The 25,368-nt window shown below is 51.7% G+C and overlaps 1 protein-coding gene across 2 annotated transcripts in view; it reads left to right on the top strand.

The window, feature by feature from the left end:
* The window catches only part of MYH14 (myosin heavy chain 14), a 76,921-nt gene that overhangs the window by 10,000 nt on the left and 41,553 nt on the right, over nucleotides 1–25,368 (top strand). Inside the window, exons 4-15 of one of the 2 annotated variants that reach the window (XM_040251971.1) lie at nucleotides 506–533; nucleotides 662–764; nucleotides 1,461–1,484; nucleotides 3,323–3,415; nucleotides 3,773–3,836; nucleotides 7,355–7,453; nucleotides 8,378–8,518; nucleotides 19,483–19,578; nucleotides 21,993–22,111; nucleotides 23,303–23,455; nucleotides 23,732–23,905; nucleotides 24,253–24,426. In XM_040251971.1, the coding sequence (XP_040107905.1) occupies nucleotides 506–533; nucleotides 662–764; nucleotides 1,461–1,484; nucleotides 3,323–3,415; nucleotides 3,773–3,836; nucleotides 7,355–7,453; nucleotides 8,378–8,518; nucleotides 19,483–19,578; nucleotides 21,993–22,111; nucleotides 23,303–23,455; nucleotides 23,732–23,905; nucleotides 24,253–24,426 (1,268 nt within the window). The remainder of the gene's footprint in view (nucleotides 1–505; nucleotides 534–661; nucleotides 765–1,460; nucleotides 1,485–3,322; nucleotides 3,416–3,772; nucleotides 3,837–7,354; nucleotides 7,454–8,377; nucleotides 8,519–19,482; nucleotides 19,579–21,992; nucleotides 22,112–23,302; nucleotides 23,456–23,731; nucleotides 23,906–24,252; nucleotides 24,427–25,368) is intronic. The other variant, XM_040251972.1, reaches the window with a different exon arrangement.

Genomic DNA, 25,368 nt, shown 5'->3' with positions numbered 1-25,368 from the left:
AACACAGCAACTTGTCAGACCCAGGATGAGCGGAGGAGGAGATAGTGGGGACCGAGCTGGGCTCTCTGCCCTCAGGTTGGGCAGACGACCCCCACGGGGTCATCAGTCACCATCACTACATTCTGTGGCCTGTTTGCTATTACAGGCTGAGCCTGGGGTCTAGGATCTCACTCTTACATCTTTGAATCTCATCATTCAGCCCGAGGCGGCACACAGTAGGGGCTCAAATTGAAGTTTGTTGAATGAATTACATTCTGTTCGGTTGGAGTTTGTGGTCTTCATTTTACAGCTTAGGACACACTGAGGCTCAGGGAGGGACAGCTGCTTTCCCAGAGCCACACAGCCAAAAGAGGCTGAGTCAGGATCAGGTATTAGAATCTAGGAGGATCATATGTCAAAAACCCAGCTTTTTCCTGAGCCCTCGGGAAGGATTTTGAAAAGAGGGTGGCCGGCGTCTCGCTGGAAAAACCCTCCCAGGTGACCTGTCCCCCTCTGTCCCCTACAGATCGTGAGGACCAGTCCATTCTCTGCACGTGAGTAATCCTGAAGGACTTCCTGGAGGAAGTGGGATCCCAGCTGGGCATGGCTCTGCTTGGAATGGATGGGGCTTACCAGGTGACTTGGGCTGACCGTTTTTGTTTCCCTTTGTGCCCCCCCTTAGTGGGGAGTCCGGGGCCGGGAAGACAGAAAACACCAAGAAAGTCATCCAGTACCTCGCCCACGTGGCATCATCACCAAAGGGCCGGAAGGAGCCTGGTGTCCCGGTAAGTGACCTGCCTTGGGACGTACTCTGGAGCCTGCCACCAGATGCTCCCTCCCTCTCAGGCTCTGCTTCCCCTCCTAAATCCCCGCCTCTCATGGAAGAACACAGTCACAGGCCTTCTCCTGGCTGCCCCTGCCCCACCCCCACCCCTGAATCCCTACTATGTGCCTGATATATAGTGCTGGGAGCCGAGGCAGGATGGACACAAAAATTGCAACAGCCAGTCCTTTGCCTCGTTGACCCTTGGAACAGTGCCTCTGGCACATAGTAGGAGCTTACATCCCAGAGCACCCACTATGTGTCTGGTCTGTTTAGCTTCCTACAGTGCCCAGATTTGCTTTGTAAGTGAGCATTTATATATAGCCCTAGTCCTTTGACTTATATTACCGTAACACCCCAGTGAGGTGGGTGTGGTTTTTTCCTTCATTAAAGATGGGAAAGCAAAGTCACACCTGGGGTGGGTCTGTTGTCCAAGGTCACACGCCCAGAAAGGGCTAGCCCAGATTCAAACCCCAGGTGATGGGGCCGCCGCCAGCTCCCCACCCCCAGGCACCCCGCCCCACAGGCCAGTTTCCCCAGCCCCTGTCTCTCTGTCCCACCCCTTGCCCCCTCCCCCAACCTCAAGCTCACCTGTGTGTCTGTCCACGTTCCATGTGCCGTGTCCTGGTCCGTGTCTCGTGTCCTGTGACTTCCTCAGGCCTCCGCCGGCGCCGTGTCTTATGTGAGTAGCAGGGAATCATCTCGAGTCCTGCCACCCCTAATACCACCCGGGTCACCCCAACCCACAGTCTTCCTGGCAGACAGGTCCCAAGGCACTGACGGTCACCCCTGCCTGGAGGCCACATTGTCACTTTTGATGGTCCTACTATGCACAGCAGGTGCCATGCTGTCATTTCATGCAACCCTACAGTGGGCACACCCCCAGGCCCCCCACTGTTGCTTATGGCAGCCCGACTGTGTAGTGAAGGACAGGGAAGCCTGGCGTGCTACAGTTCATGGGGTTGCAGAGTCAGACACAACTTAGCGATTGAACAGCTGTGTGAACACACCCAGGGCCATTTAGTGTGGTCCTGTTGTGCATGTGCAGACCCTCCCACATAGCTGTGTATATTAGCCCTACTGTATCTGTGCAGAGCGGCCACAGATCCCAATGGGAAACAACCCAGAGCCTATAACTACCATCTATGGTTGATCTGCTAAATGTATGTAGACAGAGCCCACAGACAGCACGCTTTCACACAGCCCAGGGACCCACACTGCCATTCATGGTAGGTAGGCCTACTCTGTAACCCCAGCTCAGGCTAGTGTCTGAAGGCTCACAGGGCATTTAAAGAAATAGTTGGGATCTTTGAGAACCTAGCTAGGAAAGAGGAGAAGAGGGTTGCCATGTATTGAGCACCTACTGTGTTCCTGGCTCTGACACCCAAGTGGCTGTAGGGAAGCTCAGAATAAGATCTCTAGCCATGGGGGCCCGAGGAGTGATAAATTGGCAGTAGGTGATTAACAGATGCATACTACCATATATAAAATAAATAAACAACAGGGATTTACTATATACCCAGGGAACAATTGAACTTCCCTGGTGTCTCAGAAAAGAACTGCCTGCGATGTGGGAGATCCGGGTTCAATCCCTGGTTCAGAAAGATCCCCTGAGGAAATGGCAACCCACTCCAGTATTCTTGCCTGGAGAATTCCATGGACAGAGGAGCCTTGACAGCTACAGTCCATGAGGTTGCAAAGAGTCGGACACAGCTGCACAACTAGCACTTTCATAGGAAACAATAGTCAATATTTTGTAAGTTTTCAGGGAAAAGAATCAGAAAAAAAGGAATATATATATATATATATCCAAATCACATTGCTGTACACTTGAAACGAACTCAATATTAACTATACTTCAATTTTTAAAAATTGCTGTCTTGAAAAAAAAGTCCCCACCAAGGATTAGCCTGACTGGGGAAGGAAACTATCATTTCTTGAATGTGTACTGTATGTGTCAAACAGTTTGAAGAACTTTACATAGATGGTATAGATTTTTCTTTAGGTCCACAAGTGATACATGAGTACGCATTCACTGTAACAACAACGACAAACGAAGCAGGCAAAATGAAATTCCTTTTCCTTCTCTCAGTCCTCTGTCCTTGGAGTGGCTTACTCTGTTGACATTTTGGTGTGTATCCTTGCAGACCTTTCTCTAAATGTCTACAAACATGTATCTATACGTATAGATATGGGAGTCTTGTTCTGTGGTGTTGTTTTCTCGGTTCATTTTTTTTTTTTTTTAATCAATAGGATCACATTGTAGGTGTTGTCCTGAGACTTGCTTTTTTTGTTGTGTTTCCGTTGGACAATGGATCTTAGAGAAGTTTCCTCATTCCCTTCACAACAGACTGAAGGGCAAGCCCAGATCCGGGAAAGCTGGCACACGCCCAGACAGACACACAAAAAGGCCCCTAACACACAGACACTCAGCCAGACCCCCACCCCAGCGGGGCCAGTGCCCTCACCACCACCACCCCCAACCCCGCCACTGACAGGCCATCCCCCGACCCCCTGCAGGGTGAGCTGGAGCGGCAGCTTCTTCAGGCTAACCCGGTCCTGGAGGCCTTTGGCAACGCCAAGACGGTGAAGAACGACAACTCGTCCCGCTTCGTGAGTGCTGCGGGAGGGCGGGGCCTGGGAGCAAAGGAAGGTGGGGGGGGGGGCGGGACAGGACGTGTGCGTCCGTAAGAGGGGAGGGACCTGGGGTCCACGGCCCCTGGGCCTGAAGGATGAAGGGGAACTGAGGACCTGGGTCCTAACGAAAGAAGTCAGAGGCGCGTGGACCTTGAATTCTCCCCGGGAGGCGCCCCTCCCCACCGCATCCCGGCCCCGCTGGATCGGATGGGGTTCAGATGTAGGGAGATAGTCAAGAGACAGGCTGACTCTCGGAGGGGTGAGTGTGGGTTGGGGGTGCTCCCGAGGCCCGCAGGACCTTCGGCTAAGCCCCTCCACCCGCCTCCCTCGCAGGGCAAATTCATCCGCATCAACTTCGACGTTGCCGGGTACATCGTGGGCGCCAACATCGAGACCTGTATCCTCTCACCGTCCAGAGGGGGCGCCCGGGGGCGGGGAAGAGCGGCCGCGGCCATAGAGGGCGGCCCTCGGGGTCTCACCGCGTATGGGAAACAGGGGTCCACACTCTCCCGGAACCCTGGCTCCCTGCTGCCGACGCGGTGCCTCTGTTTCCCACTTTGCAGAAGGAGAGGGACGCTAGAACCTCAGGAAGGGGCAGGCGCAGCGTCTCCACGTTGAGGGGAGGACGGCGGGGCCTCCCGTAGCCTTTAAGAGAATGCCCTCCCAACCTCGCCACGGGCGGAGGGCACGTGAGCACAGAGAAACGATGCAGCCAAAGCGCAAGGCGTGTGGGGGCCCGACACCGGCTTCCAGAGCCCTGGCCCCTTGGAGTCACGTGGGACGTACTTAATCCGCAGGTGTTCCAACACGTGTTTCAACAACTACACTCATCAGAGACTCCGCGCTGGGGGTTTTTATTGGGGGCTGGTCACATAGGCACCGCCTGCCCAGTGCGTACCCAAATTTCAGAGTCCGGGAAGGAAAACAGATGTTCAGCAGAAAGCATGTTGGTTTACACAGTTTAGGTGCAGGGAGCCCGTGCTATCAGCCTGAAGTTCAGATTCCCAGACACCAGCCAAAGACGGGCCTTGCAAGCCTGCTGACTCCCGCCAAGCTGTGTCCAACTTTCCCCACCGGTGGCAAAAACGCTCCCTAGAACTCTCATGGACGGAGGAGCCTGGTAGGCTGCAGTCCATGGTGTCGCTAGAATCAAACACGACTGAGCAACTTCACTTTCACTTTTCACTTTCATGCATTGGAGAAGGAAATGACAACCCACTCCAGTGTTCTTACCTGGAGAATCCCAGAGACGGGGGAGCCTGGTGGGCTACCGTCTATGGGGTCGCACAGAGTCGGACACGACTGAAGCGACTTAGCAGCAGCAGCAGAAATTTACAAGATAGAACCCAGAAGGTCCAGGAGTGCAAAGCTTAAGAGAACAAGGGAAGACATCACATCAACCCTGGGTTTGAATCCCAGCTCTGTGGCTTTGAGGCTGGGGGCCCTTAAGCCTGTGATTTGACCTCTCTGGGCCTCAGTTTCCCCATCTGTAGAAGGGGGCAAATCATAGAACCTACCCTTGAAGGATCTGAAGGACAATGTGAGGTACATTCTTAGCGTGGCTCCTGCCACACAAGCACTCAAGAATGAGTTACCTGGGGACTTGCCTGATGGTCCAGAGGTTAGGACTCCCATGTTCCCCACGCAGAAGCCCCGGATTCGATCCCTAGTCAGTGGGACAAGATCCTGCATGCTGCAACTAAGACCCGGTGCAGCCAAATTATTCATATATATATATATATATATACATACACATACATACATACACATATATATTTAAGCTTATTTTTAAAAAAGGAAGACTGAACTACCTGAGACTTCCCTGGTGGGTGGTCCAAGTTAGGACTTGGTGCTTTCACTGTCAAGGGCTTGGGTTCAATCCCTGGTCTGAGAATTAAAATCCCACAAGCCGCTGCAAGGATGGGCCAAAAGAAAAAAAAAAAAATGAGCGATCATCATTAGAAATGAATGATTAAGTTAGCACTGTCCTTATAATGTTAATATGTTAATATTGTTGGTTAATAACTGTGATTTGTAATGTGGGCGATATTAATAACAAATCATATTTCCATCCCTGGGGTGTCAGCTCACTGTCCCATACCTGTCCCCTCTCCCTGTCATCCAGGGAAAGATTGAGAAGCAGTGTGTTGGCAAAGAGTTTTTCCTAAGAGGGCGTGTGTGTGTGCGCTCAGTCGTGTCCGATTCTTTGCGACCCCATGGACTGTAGCCCACCAGGGTTGTCTGTCCATGGCATTTCCCAGGCAAGAATACTGGAGTGGCTTGCCATTTCCTTCTCCAGGAGATCTTCCCAAGCCGGGGATCAAACCCGAGTCTCTTACATCTCCTGCATTGGCGGGCAGATTTATTACCACTAGAGGCTTAGGGAGTAAGGAAGCAGGGACCTCCCTGTCAAGCCCTGGGCCCCATAGACTCTACTGCTGCTTGGTAAGCACTTCCTTGGGCTCAAGGCCTCGTGACCCCTGCAGCCACCAGCCCCTGATCCCCACAGTTCTTGCGGCCCATCACCCCACTTCATGGCGCTTCCTGCTCACATAGCTTCTTAAAGCTCAGGGCTCTCTCTGCCCTGCCCCCTCCTCCATCCTGCCACCCTGAGCGTCTGTGGACCCCAGGGCTCCAGCAGCCTCTTCTGTTCACCTGTGTCTTCCCTGTCAGCTTCCAAATGCTAACTTTCTCCTGTCCACACTCCCCATTCCCTTAAGGCTGCTCCCACTGGGCACGGTTCTCCTGCTTGGCTGTCTCTGCCTCAGGGCCAGTGACCAGGCTGTGGACTGATGCTCTCGAGGCTGGTGACACTCCCAAACAGATGGATTGATCCCTTTCACACCAGCATCCCTCATGACCAACATTTCTGGAGGGTTGACCTTGTGTCTGGGGCCACCCTGAGAACTCTCCGTCTGTTAACTCAGTGCCTCATGTCTGTAACCCTGTGAGGCAGATGCTATTTTTTTTAAGGCTTTTTTTTTTTTTAACATTCCTGATTAGTTACAACACTGCTTCCGTTTTACGTTTTGGTTTTTTGGCTGCGAATGTGGGGATCTTGGTTGCCAGATCAGGATTGAATCTTCACCCTCTTCTAAGACTTGGAAGGCCACGTGTTAAGCATTGGACTGCAATGTCCAACTCGCTGCCACCCCGTAGACTGCAGCCCGCCAGGCTCCTCTGTCCACGGGATTTCCCAGGCAGGAGTCCTGAGTTGCCACTTCATCCTCCAGGAGATCTTCCTGACCCAGGAACTGAACCTGTGCCTCCTGCCTTGGCAGACAGATCCTTTACCACTGGGCCACCTGGGAAGTATCATGTGCTTGGTGGTCCATGAGCACAGGACACAGATGGTTACACCAAATATCAATTGTTTTATTTTCCTTTAAGGCATCTTACCAATTTTTAGTGTGTAAACCAGCCATCTGCCTTTCCCAGAAGGGAGAAGCTGAGAGCCCAAGTATGGGGAAACTGAGGCTGGGAGGGTCATAATGACAGGAGGTTTTTTTTTTTTTTTTTTGGCCATGCCACATGGCATGTGGGATCTTAGTTCCCTTACCAGGGATCAAACCTGCCTCCTTTGCACTGGAAGTGCAGAGTCTTAACCATTGGACCGCCAGGGAAGTCCTGACAGTAAGCATTCTTATCCATGGTAAAGGACAAACTAGGCACCTGCTCAGGTGTTGGCTACATAATAACTCATTTACCCCCAGGACACCTCAGGGACTCATGGATGGGTGTTAGTATCAGGCTCCTTGCCCAGGTGAAGAAACTGAGGCACGAGGCTAAAGTGACACATGACCACAGTCACTGGTCCAGTTAGGTTGCCCGCCAGGTCCGTGAGCGCCTCTACTGTTCCATGAGGGAGCAGGAGGGGGTCCCCTCCTCTGCGGCACCTTGACTCGGCCTACCCAGACCTGCTGGAGAAGTCGCGCGCCATCCGCCAGGCTAAGGACGAGTGTAGCTTCCACATCTTCTACCAGCTGCTGGGAGGCGCCGGGGAGCAGCTCAAGGGTCAGTGTCGGGCTGCTCTGGGGGACTGGGCGCGAGTTGCATGCGGACCCCGTGGGGAGGAGGATGTGGGGGCGCTAACCTTTGTCCAGCTCCTGCTCTGTGTCAGGCTCCTGCTGGGTGGCGGCTTCTCTCGCCTCCTGGATCCCGCTGCCTCTCGACTTCCGCCGCCCCCAGACTCTGCTGTCCTTTGGCTCCTGCTGGCTCCTGGGTCTTGCTCACGCCAGCTCCGCGGGGACATGGCGCCTGCCCACCCTCTCCTGAACCTCCACGGGGCTCCGCTTCCTCCAGCCGCGTGCTGTGACGACTCCAGCTTTGCCGCCGCGTGGTTCCCGATGATGATCGTGGCGTCTGAGCCCCTGCCTCCTGGCTCCTGCCTGAGATCCCTTCTGTCTCCTGCTCTGCGCCCCTCCAGCCCTCTGGCTGCGGAAGCGCTCCAGGCTCTCTCTTCTATCGCGGCCCCGCTGCCCTGCGGCTCCCTCGCATTCTGGCTCCTTCCACCCTGTAGCTTGGGCCGCCTCCTGATCCCTCCGCACCCAGCCTCCCGCTCCCGGTGGCTTCCGAACCCACACACGCTCTGCCGCCCGAGCCCTGCTGTCCCCGTGGCTTCTGCTAACTCGGGCACCCGCAGCCCTGTTGCTTCTGCCGGTGGGTGCCTCTCACCTGCTCTGGGCAGTTCTGCGTCTTGAGAATCACTATGAAAGGAAGGAAGAGGAAAGGTCTGAGATGTGCTAAGTACCCACTTCACAGGCCAGCCCTTCCCACCAAACCCGTGAAGAAAGGATCCCGACTCATTTGACAGAGGAAGAGACCGAGGTTCCTAGTGGGGCAGTGATGCACGTCCTCGGGTAGCTATTTAGGAAGCCAGGACATGAGTCTGACGCTACGGCTCATACTTGACCTTGGCCTCTGCCGTTACCCCTACAGCTGACCTGCTCCTGGAGCCCTTCTCCCACTACCGCTTCCTGACCAATGGGCCGTCTTCCTCTCCGGGCCAGGAGCGCGAGCTCTTCCAGGAGACGCTGGAGTCCCTGCGGGTCCTGGGATTCACCCATGAGGAGATCACCTGTGAGTGAGCCCGGACCCTGCCTGGTAAAGGGTGGGGGTGGGCTGCACGGGAAGGAGGGGCACTTGGCCGTTCATGGCTCGGTTTGAAAACTGCAACAGGGAATGGAGAAGGGAGGGAGCTTTAAATAGGGGATCAGGAAGGACATGGTGAGATGGTGATGATTGCATGAAGGTCTGGAGCGCTTACATGTGAATGTTGGTGCTATCAGGGAAGAACGTACTAGGCGGCGGAGGGGAGGGACAGTATGTGCAGAGGCCCTGAGGCAGGAAAGGCATGGTGTGTTTGAGGCGTTGAAACTTCTCTAGGGACTTCCCTGGTGGTCCAGTGGTTAAGACTCCACGCTTCCACCCCAGGGGCACAGATTGGAGCCGTGGTCAGGGAACTAAGATCCTGCACACTGCTCAGTATGGCCCAAAAAAAAAAAAAAAAAAGAGAAAGAAACTTGTCTAATTCTCTAATGGCCTCAGTTAGTCAGTGACCCAGGTGGAAGGGGAGGTGAAGCTGCAGAGGCAGTTGGGGTGGGGGACTTTGTTCTGATGGCACTAGGGAGCCATGGGAGGGCTGGGAGCCACAGAGGAGCAGCTCTGGGCTGTGCGAGGCTGGAGGAAGCTGGAATGAGGGTACGGGGAAGACGCTGACTGTGGCCCCGAGCCTGCCCTGGAGCACTGGGTGAAACACTCAGCTCATCAGCCCCTGTTCTGCCGCTTTGCCCCGCCCCTTTCTCACCAAACAGTACGTTCTGACAACAGTTCATCTGCAGTACTGGTTTCATTTGCCAGGGCTGCCGTCATAGTACTCTATACAGCCTTGCTTGTGTGCTAAGTCGCTCAGTCGTGACCCACTCTTTGAGACCCCATGGACTGTAGCCCTCCAGGCTCCTCTGTCCATGGGATTCTCCAGGCAAGAATACTGGAGTGGGTTGCTCTGACCTCCTCCAGGGGATCTTCCTGACACAGGGATCGAACCTGGGTCTCTTACTTCTCCTGCATTGCCAGGCGGGTTCTTTGCCACTAGCACCGTCTGGGAAGCCCAAATGAGTGCTTTAAACATGTGAAATCAATCATCTCCCTGTTCGGGAGGCAGGAAGTCTGAGATCAGGGTGTCGGCGGGGTCGGTTGGTCCTGGAAGATTCTGCTTCCTTCCTCTCCCCTGGCTTCTGGTGGTCTCCTGGAAACCTTGGCTTCCCCTGGCTGGTAGAAGCATCACCTGATTTCTGCCTTCAGCTTCACAGGGCGCACCTCCCTGCCTGTGCGTCTGCCTGCAACCTCCCCTTTTTATAGGATGCCCGGCATTTTGGATTAGGGGTCACTGCATCCCAGTGTAATCCTGTCTCCACTTCAATAATTGCAGCTGCCATGACCCAATACTCAAATCAGGTCACGTTCTGTGAGGTCGCAGGCGTTAAGACTTTAATATATGTTTGGAGGGAGTAGACGGACAGGGTTCAACCCGTGACACGTATGTAGAAGGCGAATCTCAGTCTTTTTTGTGGCTGCCTGGCATTTCATTGTTTGGATGAACTGTGATTCCTTTCACCAGTCCCGTAGAGAAAGACCCTGATTTCCAGGACTGAGTGGGGGCGGGACTGGGTCTCATTCTCCTCCGGTCTCCGGCGCTGCAGGAGGGCCCGGGAGCTATTGTTGGCTCCAGGGCCAGTGGGGAGGGCTGGAGACCCAGTGCCAGCTTGGCTGTCCACCCAGGCTGCCAACAGGCCGGGCTTCCTCGAGCATATTGACACAGGGTCCCAGGCCTCCTCGCTCGATTTCCCAACCGCAGGTTGCGTAACTGCCCCGCCTGTGTGTCTCTGCTCTCCTCCCTAGGCAGCTGACAAATTTCTGGAGGGAAGTGACCGTGAGGGCCTGGGCCTCGCAGGTCCCTCCTGGCCTCTGGACACAGGTTGCCTCAAGTAACCCTCCTGCAGTGTGGTGGGCACGGCCAGCAGCCCCGATTTTTGCAAACCTGAGACAAAAATTTTGCAGCACCAACTTCGTGTGTAATGACATAATCTGAATATGATCAAAGGTCATCGTGTGAAAACCGAGTCTCCCCCAGCCTCCCTAAGCCCTAGTTTGCCTGCTGTTAAGCTTCCTGCATCTCATGCCAGAAATATCTTAGACGGGAAAGAAAAGACACGCAGTATTCTCCAGTTCCAGGACTGAGGTTCAGGTGTGTGTGTGTGTTCAGTCGTGTCTGATTCTTTTCGACCCCATGGACTGTAATGCACCAGGCTCCTCTGTCTGTGGGATCTCCCAGGCAAGAATACTGGAGTGGGTAGCCACTTCCTCCTCCAGGGGATCATCCCCACTGAGGGATCGAACCCACATCTCCTGCAGTACTCTTTCACTGTATTGATGAACTGTGACTCTTGGAACATGTCTGCCCCTTGCAGACACACTCTTAAGGTGACTGCATCCCATTGCTGTTGGGATGACACATACCCCCAAAAGGGGGCCAAAAATATTCTTTTTATAATTAAAAAAAATTGTTTTTGGCTGTGCTGGGCCTTCACTGCTACTTGGGTCTAGTGAGCCCAGTTGTGGCGAGGTTGGGGGCGGCTGCTCTCCAGCTACAGTGCACGGGCTTCTCACTGCGGTGGCCTCTCGATGCAGAGCAGGGGCTCTCCGGTTCGGGCTCAGTAGTTGTGGTGCCCAGACGTAGTTGCCCTTTGATATGTGGGTATCTTCCGGGACCTGGGATCGAACCCATGTCCCTTGCATTGACAGCTGGATTCTTAACCACTGGGCCACCAGGGAAGTCCCAAGAACATCCTTAGAAGTAGGTCTTTGTGCTCACAGGTGAACAGAACTGCAGCATCAGTTCTTGGCAACGAAATTCTGAGTCCAAGGAGAAGTGCCATTTTTAAATTTTACCCAGCTTTGACGGACATTTAAACGACTGTTTGAGATATTCATACACCAAACAAGTGTATGAGTCAGTGGCTTTTAGCTTCACAGAGTTATGCAGCCATCACCAAAATCAATTTAGAACATTTTCAGTGACCCAAGAAGATAACGTGGGCCCCTTTGCCGTCCTCCTGCCAGTTTCTACCACTAGCCCCTGAAGATCATGAATTCCCAGGCACCAGCAACCACCTGCTCATGGCTTCTTGGTCTTCAGCTCTAATCTCCATCCCGTCACCGCCATTTTCCTTCCCCCCACTGTTTTTTTTTTGGTGGCGCCCCGCGGCATGTGGGATCTTACCTCTTCGACCAGGGATGGAACCCGCGGCCCCTGCATTGGAAGCGGAGATTCTTAACCACTGGACCGCCAGGGAGATACCCGCTGATTTTAGAATCGTGCTGAATCGACCTCGCCGCCGTCCATAAGGGGGCGCTAGTTTCCAAACCCTGCCTCTGTCGCACCTGTTCCCCGACGCTGATGCCGGCCGCCAGGGTTGTCTCCTTTTTTGCTTCTGCTGGTGTGGCAGGTGGCTGGGGTCTCATAACAGTGTGATTTTGTATCTCCCTTCCAAGGAGTGGGGTCAGACGGTTTTGTTTTTTTCTCTAGACTCTCCTTTGGACAAAAGAGACACACATAACCCTGGCTGTCCAGTGGTTAGGATTCGTAGGTTTGGGATGGCCCAGGGTTCGATCTCTGATCTGGCAACTAAGATCCTATAAGCCTCACAATTCGGCCAAAAGAAAAACGAAAAAGGAGACAGAGGTCCAGGGAAGTGGGGTGTCCGCCCTAGTCAGTGCAGTTGACCAGGAGATGGTGGAACCCAGTTTGACTCCAAAGCCAGCCAGTGATCTGCTCCCAGAGAGGCAGGTGGGTGCCTCTGGGTCACCCTCGGGAGGCCCAGGGCAGAGAGCACTGGTGGGAGGGAAGCCCTCCACCCCAGCCCGACTTCCCGGCCACACTGGCACCGTCAATGCCACCGGGGAGGTTGCGCAGGGATCCTGGCACGCAGAGAGGCAGGCCCGCGCTCACGTGAGGCCGTCAGAGCATCGCCAGCCCCACGCCCCCACCCCCGCAGGCCGGGGCTTGCTTACTGTCGGCTGGGCGGAAGTCACTGGCGAGCGCTGACTGCCAACCCCTCGGGCGTCAGGTTCACCAGGTGCCCTGCACCCACGCAGGTTGCTAAGCCAGCCGTGAAAGGCCATTTAAAGGCCACCGGGGGAACGCGAGTCTGAGTCGGGCTTGAGCTGGCGTTAAGGATGAATGATCATTCAGTTGATGGTGGCCTTGTCTGTCTATCAGGAGATGTCCTCATCTATTTATCTTTTGGGAGGTGTCTCTCTGCTTTCCGCCCCGCAAAACCTCCCAGTGTTTCCGGGATTCTTGGCTGTCCCCGTCTGGCCGGGCGCCCCCCCCCCCCGCCCCCCCCTCCCCGACCCCAGCCCCACCCCGCCCACTGTGCTGCAGAGGGAGGGGGTGGAACCCGAGGTCCAAGAGGCCATCCGGGTTGCCCAAGGTCACACAGCCAGAGAACACCTCCACTAGTTAACCCTTTGTCGTGTATTCATTCATTCTTCATTCACTGGACACCTGATGGAATCTGCGGGCCGGATCTCTGCAGGCACCGGCGGAAAGGAACCGTGGCCAAAACAGAACAAGCCTCTGCCCCCTGGAGCACTGAGACCCAGGGAACATCAGATGACACAAATAGATTAAAATCGGTCCGGTGGAAGAGTGACCCCTGGAGCGTTCATGGTGCGGTGACTGTGGCGGCGAGGGGCTGGAGAGGTGGGGCGTGCTGTCTCGGTAGGGGCGGGGCAGCCCCTGGAGGGGGCGGCGCTTGGCTGAGCCCCGTTGATCCGCAGGAATTAAGCAGGTCAGGAAGCAACGGTTAGAACTGGACATGGAACAGATTGGTTCCAAATAGGAAAAGGAATACGCCAAGGCTGTATGTTGTCACCCTGCTTATTTAACTTCTATGCAGAGTACATCATGAGAAACGCTGGGCTGGAAGAAGCACAAGCTGGAATCAAGATTGCCGGGAGAAATATCAATCACCTCAGATATGCAGATGACACCACCCTTATGGCAGAAAGTGAAGAGGAACTCAAAAGCCTCTTGATGAAAGTGAAAGAAGAGAGTGAAAAAGTTGGCTTAAAGCTCAACATTCAGAAAACTAAGATCATGGCATCCGGTCCCATCACTTCATGGGAAATAGATGGGGAAACAGTGGAAACAGTGTCAGAGTTTATTTTGGGGGGCTCCAAAATCACTGTAGATGGTGACTGCAGCCATGAAATTAAAAGAAGCTTACTCCTTGGAAGAAAAGTTATGACCAACCTACATAGCATATTCAAAAGCAGAGACATTAGTTTGCCAACAAAGGTCCATCTAGTCAAGGCTATGGTTTCTCCTGTGGTCATGTATGGATGTGAGAGTTGGACTGTGAAGAAGGCTGAGCGCCAAAGAATTGATGCTTTTGAACTGTGGTGTTGGAGAAGACTCTTGAGAGTCCCTTGGACTGCAAGGAGATCCAATCAGTCCATTCTGAAGGAGATCAGTCCTGGGTGTTCTTTAGAAGGAATGATGCTAAAGCTGAAACTCCTATACTTTGGCCACATCATGCGAAGAGTTGACTCATTGGAAAAGACTCTGATGCTGGGAGGGATTGGGGGCAGGAGGAAAAGGGGACGACCGAGGATGAGATGGCTGAATGGCATCACAGGCTTGATGGACGTGAGTTTGAGTGAACTCCGGGAGATGGTGATGGACAGGGAGGCCTGGTGTGCTGCGATTCATGGGGTCACAGAGAGTCAGACACGACTGAGTGACTGAACTGAACTGAACTGAGATGGTACTACTCAGAGAAGGTGATGGCACCCCACTCCAGTACTCTTGCCTGGAAAATCCCATGGATGGAGGAGCCTGGTGGGCTGCAGTCCATGGGGTCGAGAAGAGTCGGACATGACTGAGCGACTTCACTTTCACTTTTCACTTTCATGCATTGGAGAAGGAAATGGCAACCCACTCCAGTGTTCTTGCCTGGAGAATCCCAGGGATGGGGGAGCCTGGTGGGCTGCCGTCTGTGGCGTCGCACAGAGTTGGACACGACTGAAGCGACTTAGCAGCAGCAGCAGCAGATGGTACTACTGGGCTTCCCTGATAGCTCAGCTCATAAAGAATCCACCTGCAATGCGGGAGATCTGGGTTCGATCCCTGAGTTGGGAAGATCCCCTGGAGAAGGGAATGGCTACCCACTCCAGTATCCTAGCCTGGAGAATTCCATGTACTGTATGGGCCTTGAAGGCCTGTAGAGGGAGGGAAGTCCCAGGGCAAAAGCCTGGGGGCAAGAGAGTGTTGCATGTCGAGAGCGCGGTTGGCTTGGCTGGTTGGAGTGAGGAGACCCTGGGCTGGAGCGGGTGGGAGGATTGGGGACAGGGTGTACCAATGATCCTGACAAGGGACTAGATTGAATCCCAGAGGTCGTGATGATTGTGGAAGGGACTCTTGCCCCCTAAAGTGGCAAGCTGAAGTTCATTCACGAACACATTGATGGAGGGCTTAGAAGCAGTTAGAAGATGAATAAGGAACCGATAGACAAGGAGTTATGACCTCGGTGGAAAAATGAACATTTGTTGCACACCCCGGCGTGTCCCACAAACTCTGCCAAAGCCTTTTTCCTTTTTTATTTGGGGGCTAGAATTCACATACCAGTAAAATTCACCACTGTCAAATACGCAGCTCAGTGTTTGTATTAATACTATATTCCCAAGGCTGTGTGATCATCACTGCAATCTCACTGCCTAATTCCAGAAACTGAGTCTTTTCTCAGCAATGATTTTGTTTTCCAGACTAGGTCTCACATTTGAAAGAGTATGATATTTAAAAAACCCCACACATTAAAGGTATGTGAGCGTTCCTGTGTCCTGGGCTCCCAGGAGGCCACCTTGGTTAGCAGTTTCTTGTCTGTCCTTCAGAGCAAGGCTTCTTGAAGCTGTCAAGCCAGTGACCACCACCCTCTCCACTTCTGTTTTCAGAGATTTTAAAGAATATTTATTTATTTGGCCGCACCGGGTCTTACTTGTGGCATGTGGGGTCTAGGTCCCCAACTAGAAATCAGTCTTAGCCACTGGACCACCAAGGAAGTCCCTCAGGGATTTTTTTTAACCCTCTTTATTTTGAATAATTTCAGGTTTACAGAAAAGTAGTATAAAGCCCACAAAATCGTTGCATGCCTTCTCCCAGACTTCTCAAGTGTCACCACCTTGCTACATCTACTTTATGCTCGTCTGTCTTTCTAATTACTTGTTCTGAGTTGTTCGAGAAGAGGGGTGTTGCCCAGGGGCCCCTTCACCCTTCGTGTTAGTTTCTGATGGCCGCTGACACAAATGATCACAAATGTCTCGGCTTATAATAACACGTTTACTCCCTGATCAGAAGTACTTCCCTCCCCTGGTCAGAAGTTGAAAATCAATGTGACTGGTTAAAATCAAGGTGTCATCAGAGCTGGTTCCTTCTGGAGGCTCTGGGGAGATTTGTTTTCTTGTCTTTCTCAGCTTCCAGAGGCCACCCACGTGCCGTAGCTCATGGCCCCTTCTTCCATCTTCAAGGGAATTCCCTGGCAGTCTAGTGGTTAGGACTTGGTGCTTTCACTTCTGGGGCCCAGGCTCCATCCCTGGTCGGGGAACTAAGACATCTCAAGCTGTCTGGAGGGGCCGAAAAAGAGAAAACAGAAACAAAGAATATCACTCTAACCGCTGCTCACCTGGCCTGCCCCATCGGCCTCCCTCTTATAAGGACCTTCCCATTACATTGATGGCTCAGACGGTAAAGCGTTTGTCTACAATGTGAGAGACCTGGGTTCGATCCCTGGGTTGGGAAGATTCCCTGGAGAAGGAAACGGCAACCCACTCCAGTACTCTTGCCTGGAAAATCCCATGGATGGAGGAGCTTGGTGCAGGCTACTATCCATGGGGTCGCAAAGAGTCAGGCATGACTGAGCGACTTCACTTTGGATAATGCGAGATTAGTCTCCTGTCTTGAGATCCTCAGTTTCATCACATCGGTTAAGTCTGTTTCTCCCTTCGAGGTAACATTCGTAGGATTCAGGCCATGGACATTTGGAAGCGGGGACATTATTCATCTTACCACCCCCTGAATCTGTCAGAGCCTACTGCCCAAGAACATTCTCCAACACAAACGCAGTACAGTGTCATCATTAGGAAATTAACATTGGCAGTATGGGTACAATTTATCTAATCCACAGACCTTATGCCAACTGTCCCAGTAATGTCCTTTATGGCAAAAAAAATTTTTTTTTCACAGACCTTATGCCAATTTCCCCAGTAATGTCTTTTATAGCAAAAAAAAAAGTTTTTGTTAAACACAGGCACACTTCCCCAGTCCAAGATCACACGCATTGCATCTAGCTGTCACACTTTACTCTTCATCCGTCTGGAACTGGTCCTGAATTTTTCTCTATCTTTTGTGACCTTGACACTTTGGGAGATTACAGGCTAGTTGTTTTCTCAGTGTGGGTGCACTTTCTCTTGATTAGATTCGGGTTACGCGTTTTTGGCACGGGTCTCCCAGAAGAGTTCCCTGCCCTTTCCACCTCCCACCATGCTTTTCTCCTAAGTAAACTTTGTGCAGAAGCTTATGTAGCACAGACGCCAAAAAGTAAGCTTGGTGCTGAAGCACCCAGCTGGGGAAAGTTTCTACAAGTGACACCTCATATGACCAGCACCTCGAAGTCCCCTTAAGCTCCTTCTGGTCACCAGAAACCCCCGTAACCTGGCATCGAACAGCATGGAGTTATTTTGTTGTTCAGTTGCTCAGTCACGTCCGACTCTTTGTGACTCCATGGACTACAGCACATCAGGCTTCCCTGTCCTTCACCATCTCCCTGAGTTTGCTCAAACTCATGTCCATTGAGTCAGCGATGCCATCCAACCATCTCATCCTCTGTCGCCCCCTTCTCTTGCCCTCTTGAATTTGGAGCAAGCAGACCCACACAGTCTGCACACTTTCTTTTTCTTAATTATGTATTTGGCTGCTTTGGGTCTTGGTTGAAGCACTTGGGGTCTTTGAGTCATGTGCATCTTTCATTGTGCCGCCTGGATTCTCTAGCTGTGGTGCAAGAGCTCAGTTGCTTGGCAGCATGCGGGACCATAGTTCCCCAACCAGGGGTTGAACCCAGACCCCTTGCTTTGGAAGCACCAGTCTTAACCACTGGACCACTACGGAGGTCCTGACCAAATCTAGATCAAGTTCTGAACAAAACCAAGACCCGCGTTCCTTTGGATTCCACAGCGACTACTCTCTTGGAAAATGCACTGAGTATTAAAACCAAACACCAAACACTTTCATGTGTATATGTAAAACAGCTCGGATTAGTCTCAGAGCATTTGAAACCATTATTCATAGACACGAATGTTCACTCGGACGTTTCGAAATCACTCAGGATGTGGACATCTCTTTGTGATACAGACAGGCTTCTGCGTCGCGTCTGGTGCCCATCCGCGCAGTCTGTGATGTCCAGAAACACCCCAATATGTTGCTGGGGTGGCGCCCATCCCTGTGCCAACCAACCCCTGCACGTTCCCAGGATGTCCTCTAGGGGGCAGCATTGCCCACTTCTGGCGAGATGTCTAGCTCCTTTGGTGCGTGAGTGCTAAATCGCTTCAGTGTCTGACTCTTGTCAACCCCGTGGACCGTAGCCAGCCAGGCTCCTCTGTAGAGACATGCAAATACAATCCATCTTTTACAATGTCCGAGTTGGAGAAATCAGCTACACACGGCAGTTATTTGTAACCCCCAAACCAACAGTCCTGGTGTTTGTGTGGTCCTTGGGGTCATTCACAGAGAAGTGAAAGTTTTAAGCTGCCCGGGGTGCACCCAACCGAAGTCCGGGGGGCTGCATTCGCTTTCTTGTTGTAGCTCATACTGCAAACCAGTATCCTTTCTGCAACCTACTGAGTGCCACGTTTTTCACTTTGGGGATGCTTTTGGTTGGCGATTTCACTGTTTGAAATGCTCCCCCACGCGTAGTGCTTAATACCATCCGGTGTCCCTAGGAGCAAGAAGACTGTGATGCTGGGTACAGAGAAAATAGGTGTGTAAGAAAAGCTTCCTTCAGGTTCCAGTTATAGTGAATGTTGGTTGTGAGTTCAATGTGAATCAATGGTATATATATCAGATAAGGTGTCTTTAAAAAATTTTTTTATTGAAATGTAGTTGATTCACAATGTTGTGTTAATTTCTGCTGTACACCAGAATGATGTATACATATATATATAGTTTTATATATATAAATCTTATACACATCACTTTATAAAATGGACATGTGTACATAGCCCACCAGGCTCCTCTGTCCGTGGGATTCTCCAGGCAAGAACATTGGAGTGGGTTGCCATGCCCTCCTCCAGAAGATCTTCCTGACCTAAGGATCGAACCTGTGTCTCCTGTGGTTCCTGCATTACAAGTGGATTCTTTACTGCTGGGCCACCAGGGAAGCCCAAAACAGATATGAGCAGACACCAGATGGCAATAAAGCAAACCTCGTATATAAAATCTCCTGGAGAAGGGAATGGCAACCCACTCCAGCATTCTTGCCTGGAGAATCCCATGGACAGAGGAGCCTGGCAGGCTATAGTCGATAGGGTCACAAAGACTCGGACACGACTGAAGTGACTTAGCATGGACGCGTGTCTGTAAAATACAGAATTCATTTATCCATTCAGGTATTTTAAGACCTGCCTGGAGACAGGTGGTGGTGTAATTTGACATAAGGTTTTAAGCTAGATTTATTTTTTAAATTTTACTTTTATAATTGAGGAGTTGAAGTATAGCTGATGTGTTGTGTTAGTTTCAGATGTACAGCACAGTGATTCAGTTGTATGTGTATGTATCCTTTTTCAGATGCTTTTCCATGATAGGTTATTACAAGAGACTGAGTGTAGTCCTTGGGCTACGAGGCACGTCCTCGTTGTCTCTGCTGGGTTTCTGCGGGGCTAGTTCATACCCTTTGCCCTGTGTCATGACCTCTCTCTCTGCTGCCCCTTAGCCATGCTGCGGATGGTCTCGGCCGTTCTCCAGTTTGGCAACATCGTCCTGAAGAGAGAACGGAACACTGACCAAGCCTCCATGCCCGACAACACAGGTACCGCTACCTGGCCCGCTACCCACCCTCATACAGAGCTGCGCGCCCCCAGGCCCGCCCTGATTTCCTGCCCTTGGCTGAATCTTCACTGAAAAACACCTTCCACTCTTTACTTGATTATACAGAGTGTGAGCTCTGCTGAAAATGTGAACAACACCAGTGTGCCAAAGAGGGGGTGGGCAGGGTCCCCCATCATCTCAGCCCCTCCCAGAGAACTACCGTTAGCGCGGGGCATGTCTCCTCCTGGACTCTGTGCTTTGCTTTTTTTTTTTTTTGCCTTTCAAAAGCAGAAGTATAGTTGATATTCCTTTTTTTTTTTTATCAAAATGAAAATAGCTCTGCTTCTTTATTATAAAATAATACAATCTGGATGGGGAAGAAACTCTGGCAAGACAGCGAAGGATAAAGGCAGGCAAATTACCCATAATTACTGCTCACATTTTGGGGCAGCTCTCTCTGGGCTTTGTTCTATGTCTGTATCAATGTGGAGATAATTATCACAGAAATGGAATCATGCTTGACACCCCCTTCCCCTCGGGATGGGAAGAGCTTGCTATCCTGATTATGAAACCCTATGGGCTCATTTTCAAAAGCTGTGCGACACAGAGCATATGAAGGAATGGGTATCCCTCTCTCTTTTTTTTTTTTCAGTGGTGGTGGGATGTATATCAATATCCATACAGAGCCATGCAATATTCAGGATCTTAATTCTGACCCAGGGATCAAACCTGCACCCCTTGCAGTGGAAGCTCAGAGTCCTAACCACTGACCACTAGGGAAATCCGGAAGGAGCATCTCTGATAGTGTCATTGATCTGAGCTATTCCTGTGACATCTGGTGGGTTCACACACCCAGCAGGTGTGTGGTATGAACTCATTCATTCATTTAGTTTACAAATGGGGGTCAACAAAGACTTTTAAAATGGTCCACATTAAAAAAAAAAAACTTAAAGGCTTAGAACCCTGGTAGGCCATCCTGTTACTGGCAGTGTAGTACTCTGTGTTGGGTTTGGGTTTTTTTGTGTGTTTTTTTTTTCCATTTAAAAATATTCTTGGAGAAGGCAATGGCACCCCACTCCAGTACTCTTGCCTGGAAAATCCCATGGATGGAGGAGCCTGGTAGGCTACAGTCCATGGGGTCGCTGAGAGTTGGACATGACTTAGTGACTTCACTTTCACTTTTCACTTTCATGCATTGGAAAAGGAAATGGCAACCCGCTCCAGTGTTCTTGCTTGGAGAATCCCAGCCTAGTGGGCTGCCGTGTATGGGGTCGCACAGAGTCGGACATGACTGAAGCAACTTAGCAAAAATGTTCTTAAAAAAAATAAAAATAAAAATATTCTTATATAAGGCAAAATCACTGCAGATGAATTAGAAATTGCAATTGCAGAGAGAGAGAGACAGATTTAAATCTTCATCACCTCGCAGAAATAACCACTGTTGAAAAACCCTTCCTAGGTGTATTTCCTTTTTGCTGGTGCTCAGTATTTGTAGTAGCTAACTTCCCATGATGCAAGTGATAGAAGCTTCAAAACACTTCTTAACGATCATTTTAATTCAGAGGCGAAAGAAGAAACACACCTACCCACACGGTCCTGCCTCCATCTTCTGCCAAAAGAGTTGTTAACATTTTGGCAATTATTTTTTCCTACAGAAGTAAGGAAGATCAATGAATTTTTAAAGATTTCTTTTGGGTTTGGCCACCTCAATGAATTCCCCCAACATTTTATTGAGACACTTTCCAACGTACAGAAAAGTTCAAGGAATTTTATACCAAACACTCGGATCCACCACCAAGATTCTACCATTGACATTTTACCACATTTGCTTCATTGACTATCTTTCCATCCTCTGTTCACTTGTCTTTTTTTCCTGGCACATTTCAAAGTTGCAGATACTAATAAAGACCCTCAGCATGGGTATCATTTACCGGCATCCAACATTTGTTTACAATTCTTTCTTGAACTTGAAGTGAAACATACATATCATGAAATGTACATGGCTTAAGTGTACCACGTGATCATTTATAATTATCGTTTACTTATAAATAATTATTTATAATAATAATATTTAGTGACTGCACAACCCTCATTCAAATGGATGGACCCTGACTCTCTAACCAATCCCCAACCATTGGGCATTCAGGTTGCTTCCTGGTTTTCTCTATTGTAAATAACACCATGATGAACACCCTCTTAGTCCAGCCTTTACTTACCTCCAGGTTTATTTTTGCCAACTTGGGGTCCCAGGAGGAGAATTGTTAGGCCAGAAAACATACACTTTTAGGACCCCTAATGCCTCTAGTGGGAAAGACTGGGGTCCTACCAACAGCTGGGGAGGTCACACCCTCTCCCCCACTCCTCGCTGTCCCCTCCTCCCAGTGCTGACCCCATCTTGGTGCCTCTCGCCCTCAGCTGCGCAGAAGCTCTGCCGCCTCCTGGGCCTGGGGGTGACGGATTTCTCCCGCGCCCTGCTCACCCCCCGCATCAAAGTTGGCCGGGACTACGTGCAGAAAGCACAGACCAAGGAACAGGTGGGCGAGGCTGGGCGCGGTGGGTACAGGGAGAGTCCTGGATTTTTAAGCAACTTATGCCTGTTCTTTCTCACTCACTCAGCAAACTTTGGCTGAATATCTGTTCAATTACCGACCCTGGTCTAGGTGTTAGCATAAAGGCCGTCGTGGAAATAAGGACCATGCTTTTGGGGAGCTCAGGGTAGTAAGGAATCAGATAATAGAAGAAACAGGGAGGCTTTCTATGCAGGAGGGGGTTGGGGTGGTCAAGAAAGCCTTCTCAGAGGAGGTGACATTTGAATTAGGGCTTGGATGGTTTAAGACAAAGGGAATAGCATATGTAGAGGCCCTGAAGGTGGAACAAGCTTGGTGAGTTGGGAACATTAAGATCAGTGAGGCTAGAGAGTTGGGGAGAGGGTGATAGAAGCTGCAGCCAGAGAGGTTGGAAGGGGACAGATTATCCAAGGTCTTAAGGGCTACAGTAAGGAGGTGAGTTTTCTTCAGAGTGCTTTAGGAGGCCAGTGAGGATGTAAGCCAGGGACCAATTTGATTCAGTTTGTCTTTTATAAAAATTCCCTTGTCTATTATGTGGAGAGTTGGCTTCAGGGGGCACCAGTGGAAGCAGAGAGACAGGAGGAGGCCACTGTCACAGTCTAGGCAAGTGACGATAGCAGCGCGCACAGGTGGTGCAGTGGGGTGGGGAGAGGTGGACACGGACCAGCTATTTTCAGAATCCAATTCTGGGCTGAAGCCTCTGCCTGACCCTCAACTGCACTCGAGGTCCTGGCATGGGGGGACAGGAGACTGTGTGTCACACTGACCCAGGTTCCACTCTCAGTGAAAGAGCAGATGAAGAATCTGAGGCACAGAGAGGTTTATTTGCATGCCTCAGGTCACGCAGCCTCTAAGTGGCAGAGCTACGATTCCAGCCTCGGTGTCAGGCCCCAGACCCCTCTCTCTTCCCTGTTTTACAGTGGAAATTGGTTCAAGCGTTGGGTGGAGGATTCATGAACTAACGAACCTCCAAGCACCTCATACAGGGCCCCGCACACAGTAGGCCTTCAGTAACAGTCCGCCTGTGTTAATGTCATCACTCTTGATGACCCACGACGGGGCGGCGTCTGCACCCAGAGTCTCCTCGCCAGCCCCCGGGGGACGGGACCGGGGCGGCTGGCGGGCAGGCCGGGTCCTCATGTGTGCCCCGCCCTGCAGGCCGACTTTGCACTGGAGGCGCTGGCCAAGGCCACCTACGAGCGCCTCTTCCGCTGGCTAGTCCTGCGTCTCAACAGAGCTCTGGACCGCAGCCCCCGGCAGGGCGCCTCCTTTCTGGGCATCCTGGACATTGCGGGCTTTGAGATCTTCCAGGTCGGCTGTTTGTGTCTGGTGGGGGGCTGGGAGGGCTCCACCACGCCGGCCTGGGTCCCCTTCTCTGGGTCCCTGTCCCCGTCTCTCTGGTCCCCGTTCCTCTCTCTCTGGTCCCTGTCGCCCTCTCCCTGGGTCCCTGCCCCCCTCTCCCGGGTCTCTGTGCCCCTCTCTCTGGCCTCTGTCCCCCCTCCGGGTCCCTGTCCCCTCTTCCTGGGTCTCCATCCACCCCCTCTGGGTCCCCGCCTCTCTTTCTGATGAGTCCCTCCCCTCCTGCAGCTGAACTCCTTCGAGCAGCTCTGTATCAATTACACCAATGAGAAGCTGCAGCAGCTATTCAACCACACGATGTTCGTGCTGGAGCAAGAGGAGTACCAGCGCGAGGGCATCCCCTGGACCTTCCTCGACTTCGGCCTCGACCTGCAGCCCTGCATCGACCTCATCGAGCGGCCGGTGAGCTCACGGCCCCTCCCGCCCCACCCTGCCGCTCATCTCCTCTGCCTTCCGTGTTGCTTGGTCCAGCCCCTCCTCCTCTCCGGGACTCGGGCCTCAGGCTTCTCCATCAGTTAAATGGGGAAAACGGCTTAGATCTGTGTGACCGCTAGGTGATTGGAACCCAGAATGTGCCTACCAGCAGCCCGGCTCCAATCAAGGGCTGATTGACAGCTAGAACGGTGATAGTTGTTCTCCTGTTTGCTAGTAGGTCCCAAGTGGCACAAGAGCTAAAAATTAGCAGCAACCCAAGTGTCCAGTTTTGGGAGATCTGACTTAACGCTTCTCCCTGCTCTGTCAACGGTCAGGCCAACCCCCCCGGACTCCTGGCTCTGCTGGATGAGGAGTGCTGGTTCCCAAAAGCCACGGACAAGTCCTTTGTGGAAAAGGTGGCCCAGGAGCAGGGTGGTCACCCCAAATTCCAGAGGCCAAGGCACCTTCGGGATCAGGCCGACTTCAGTGTCCTGCATTATGCAGGCAAGGTAGGGAACAGGGCGTGGTGGGGCAGCCTTGAGGCATGTGCGTGGGAGTGAGGATGGAGGGAGGATGCAAGGGGAAGGCAGGAGCCACCAGGTGTCCACTAGGAAAAGTCACAGCCAGGCCAGGGGCCAGGAGTGAGGACTCTGATGAAGTCAGCAAAGCCTTCTTCAAGGTGGAGTATTTGCAGTAGGTTTTGAGGGATGAATAGGAGTTCACCAGGTGGAGAATTCAGTGCATTTTATTCATTCATTTGGCCAACGTATGCCTTTTGTGTACTCAGCCCTGTGCTGAGGAAAGCTGGGGATCCACATCAGATATAATTCTGTCCTCACAAAATTCCTTATCTGGGAGGGAGACTAATACAGACCATTGGGATAAAAGGCTGATGAGTGCCTTAACGGAGGCAGCTACAGAGAGTATCAAAGTCCAGAGGAGGAAAGCCAAGGAAGGTCTCCCAGAGGAGACTGATGCTTGATCGAGCTCTAAATCAAAGGTCAGGGACTTCCCTGGTGGTCCAGTGGCTAAGACCCTGCATTCCCAATTCAGGGGGCCGGGGTTTGTTCCCTGGTTGGGGAACTAGATCCCACACGCCACAACTAAGAGCCAGTGCAGCCAAATAAATAACTAGAGGATCAGCAAACATTTTCTGTAACTAGTTTCAGCTTTGTGGAGCAGTCTCTAGCACCACTACTCAATTCTGCCATCATAGCAAAGAAGAAGCCACAAGTTCACAAGTAAATGACGGCTGTATTCCAATAAAACTTTATTCACAAAAGGAGGTGGCAGTAAATGAAGGCTGTATTCCAATAGAACTTTATTCACAAAAGGAGGTGGCAGTAAATGAAGGCTGTATTCCAAAGAACTTTATTCACAAAAGGAGGTGGCAGTAAATGAAGGCTGTATTCCAATAGAACTTTATTCACAAAAGGAGGTGGCAGTAAATG

The sequence above is a fragment of the Oryx dammah genome, unplaced genomic scaffold (assembly GCF_014754425.2).
Source record: "Oryx dammah isolate SB20612 unplaced genomic scaffold, SCBI_Odam_1.1 HiC_scaffold_13, whole genome shotgun sequence".
Lineage (NCBI taxonomy): Eukaryota > Metazoa > Chordata > Mammalia > Artiodactyla > Bovidae > Oryx > Oryx dammah.
Note: the sequence above shows the minus strand (reverse complement) of the source record. Positions and strands in the feature narration are given on the sequence as shown.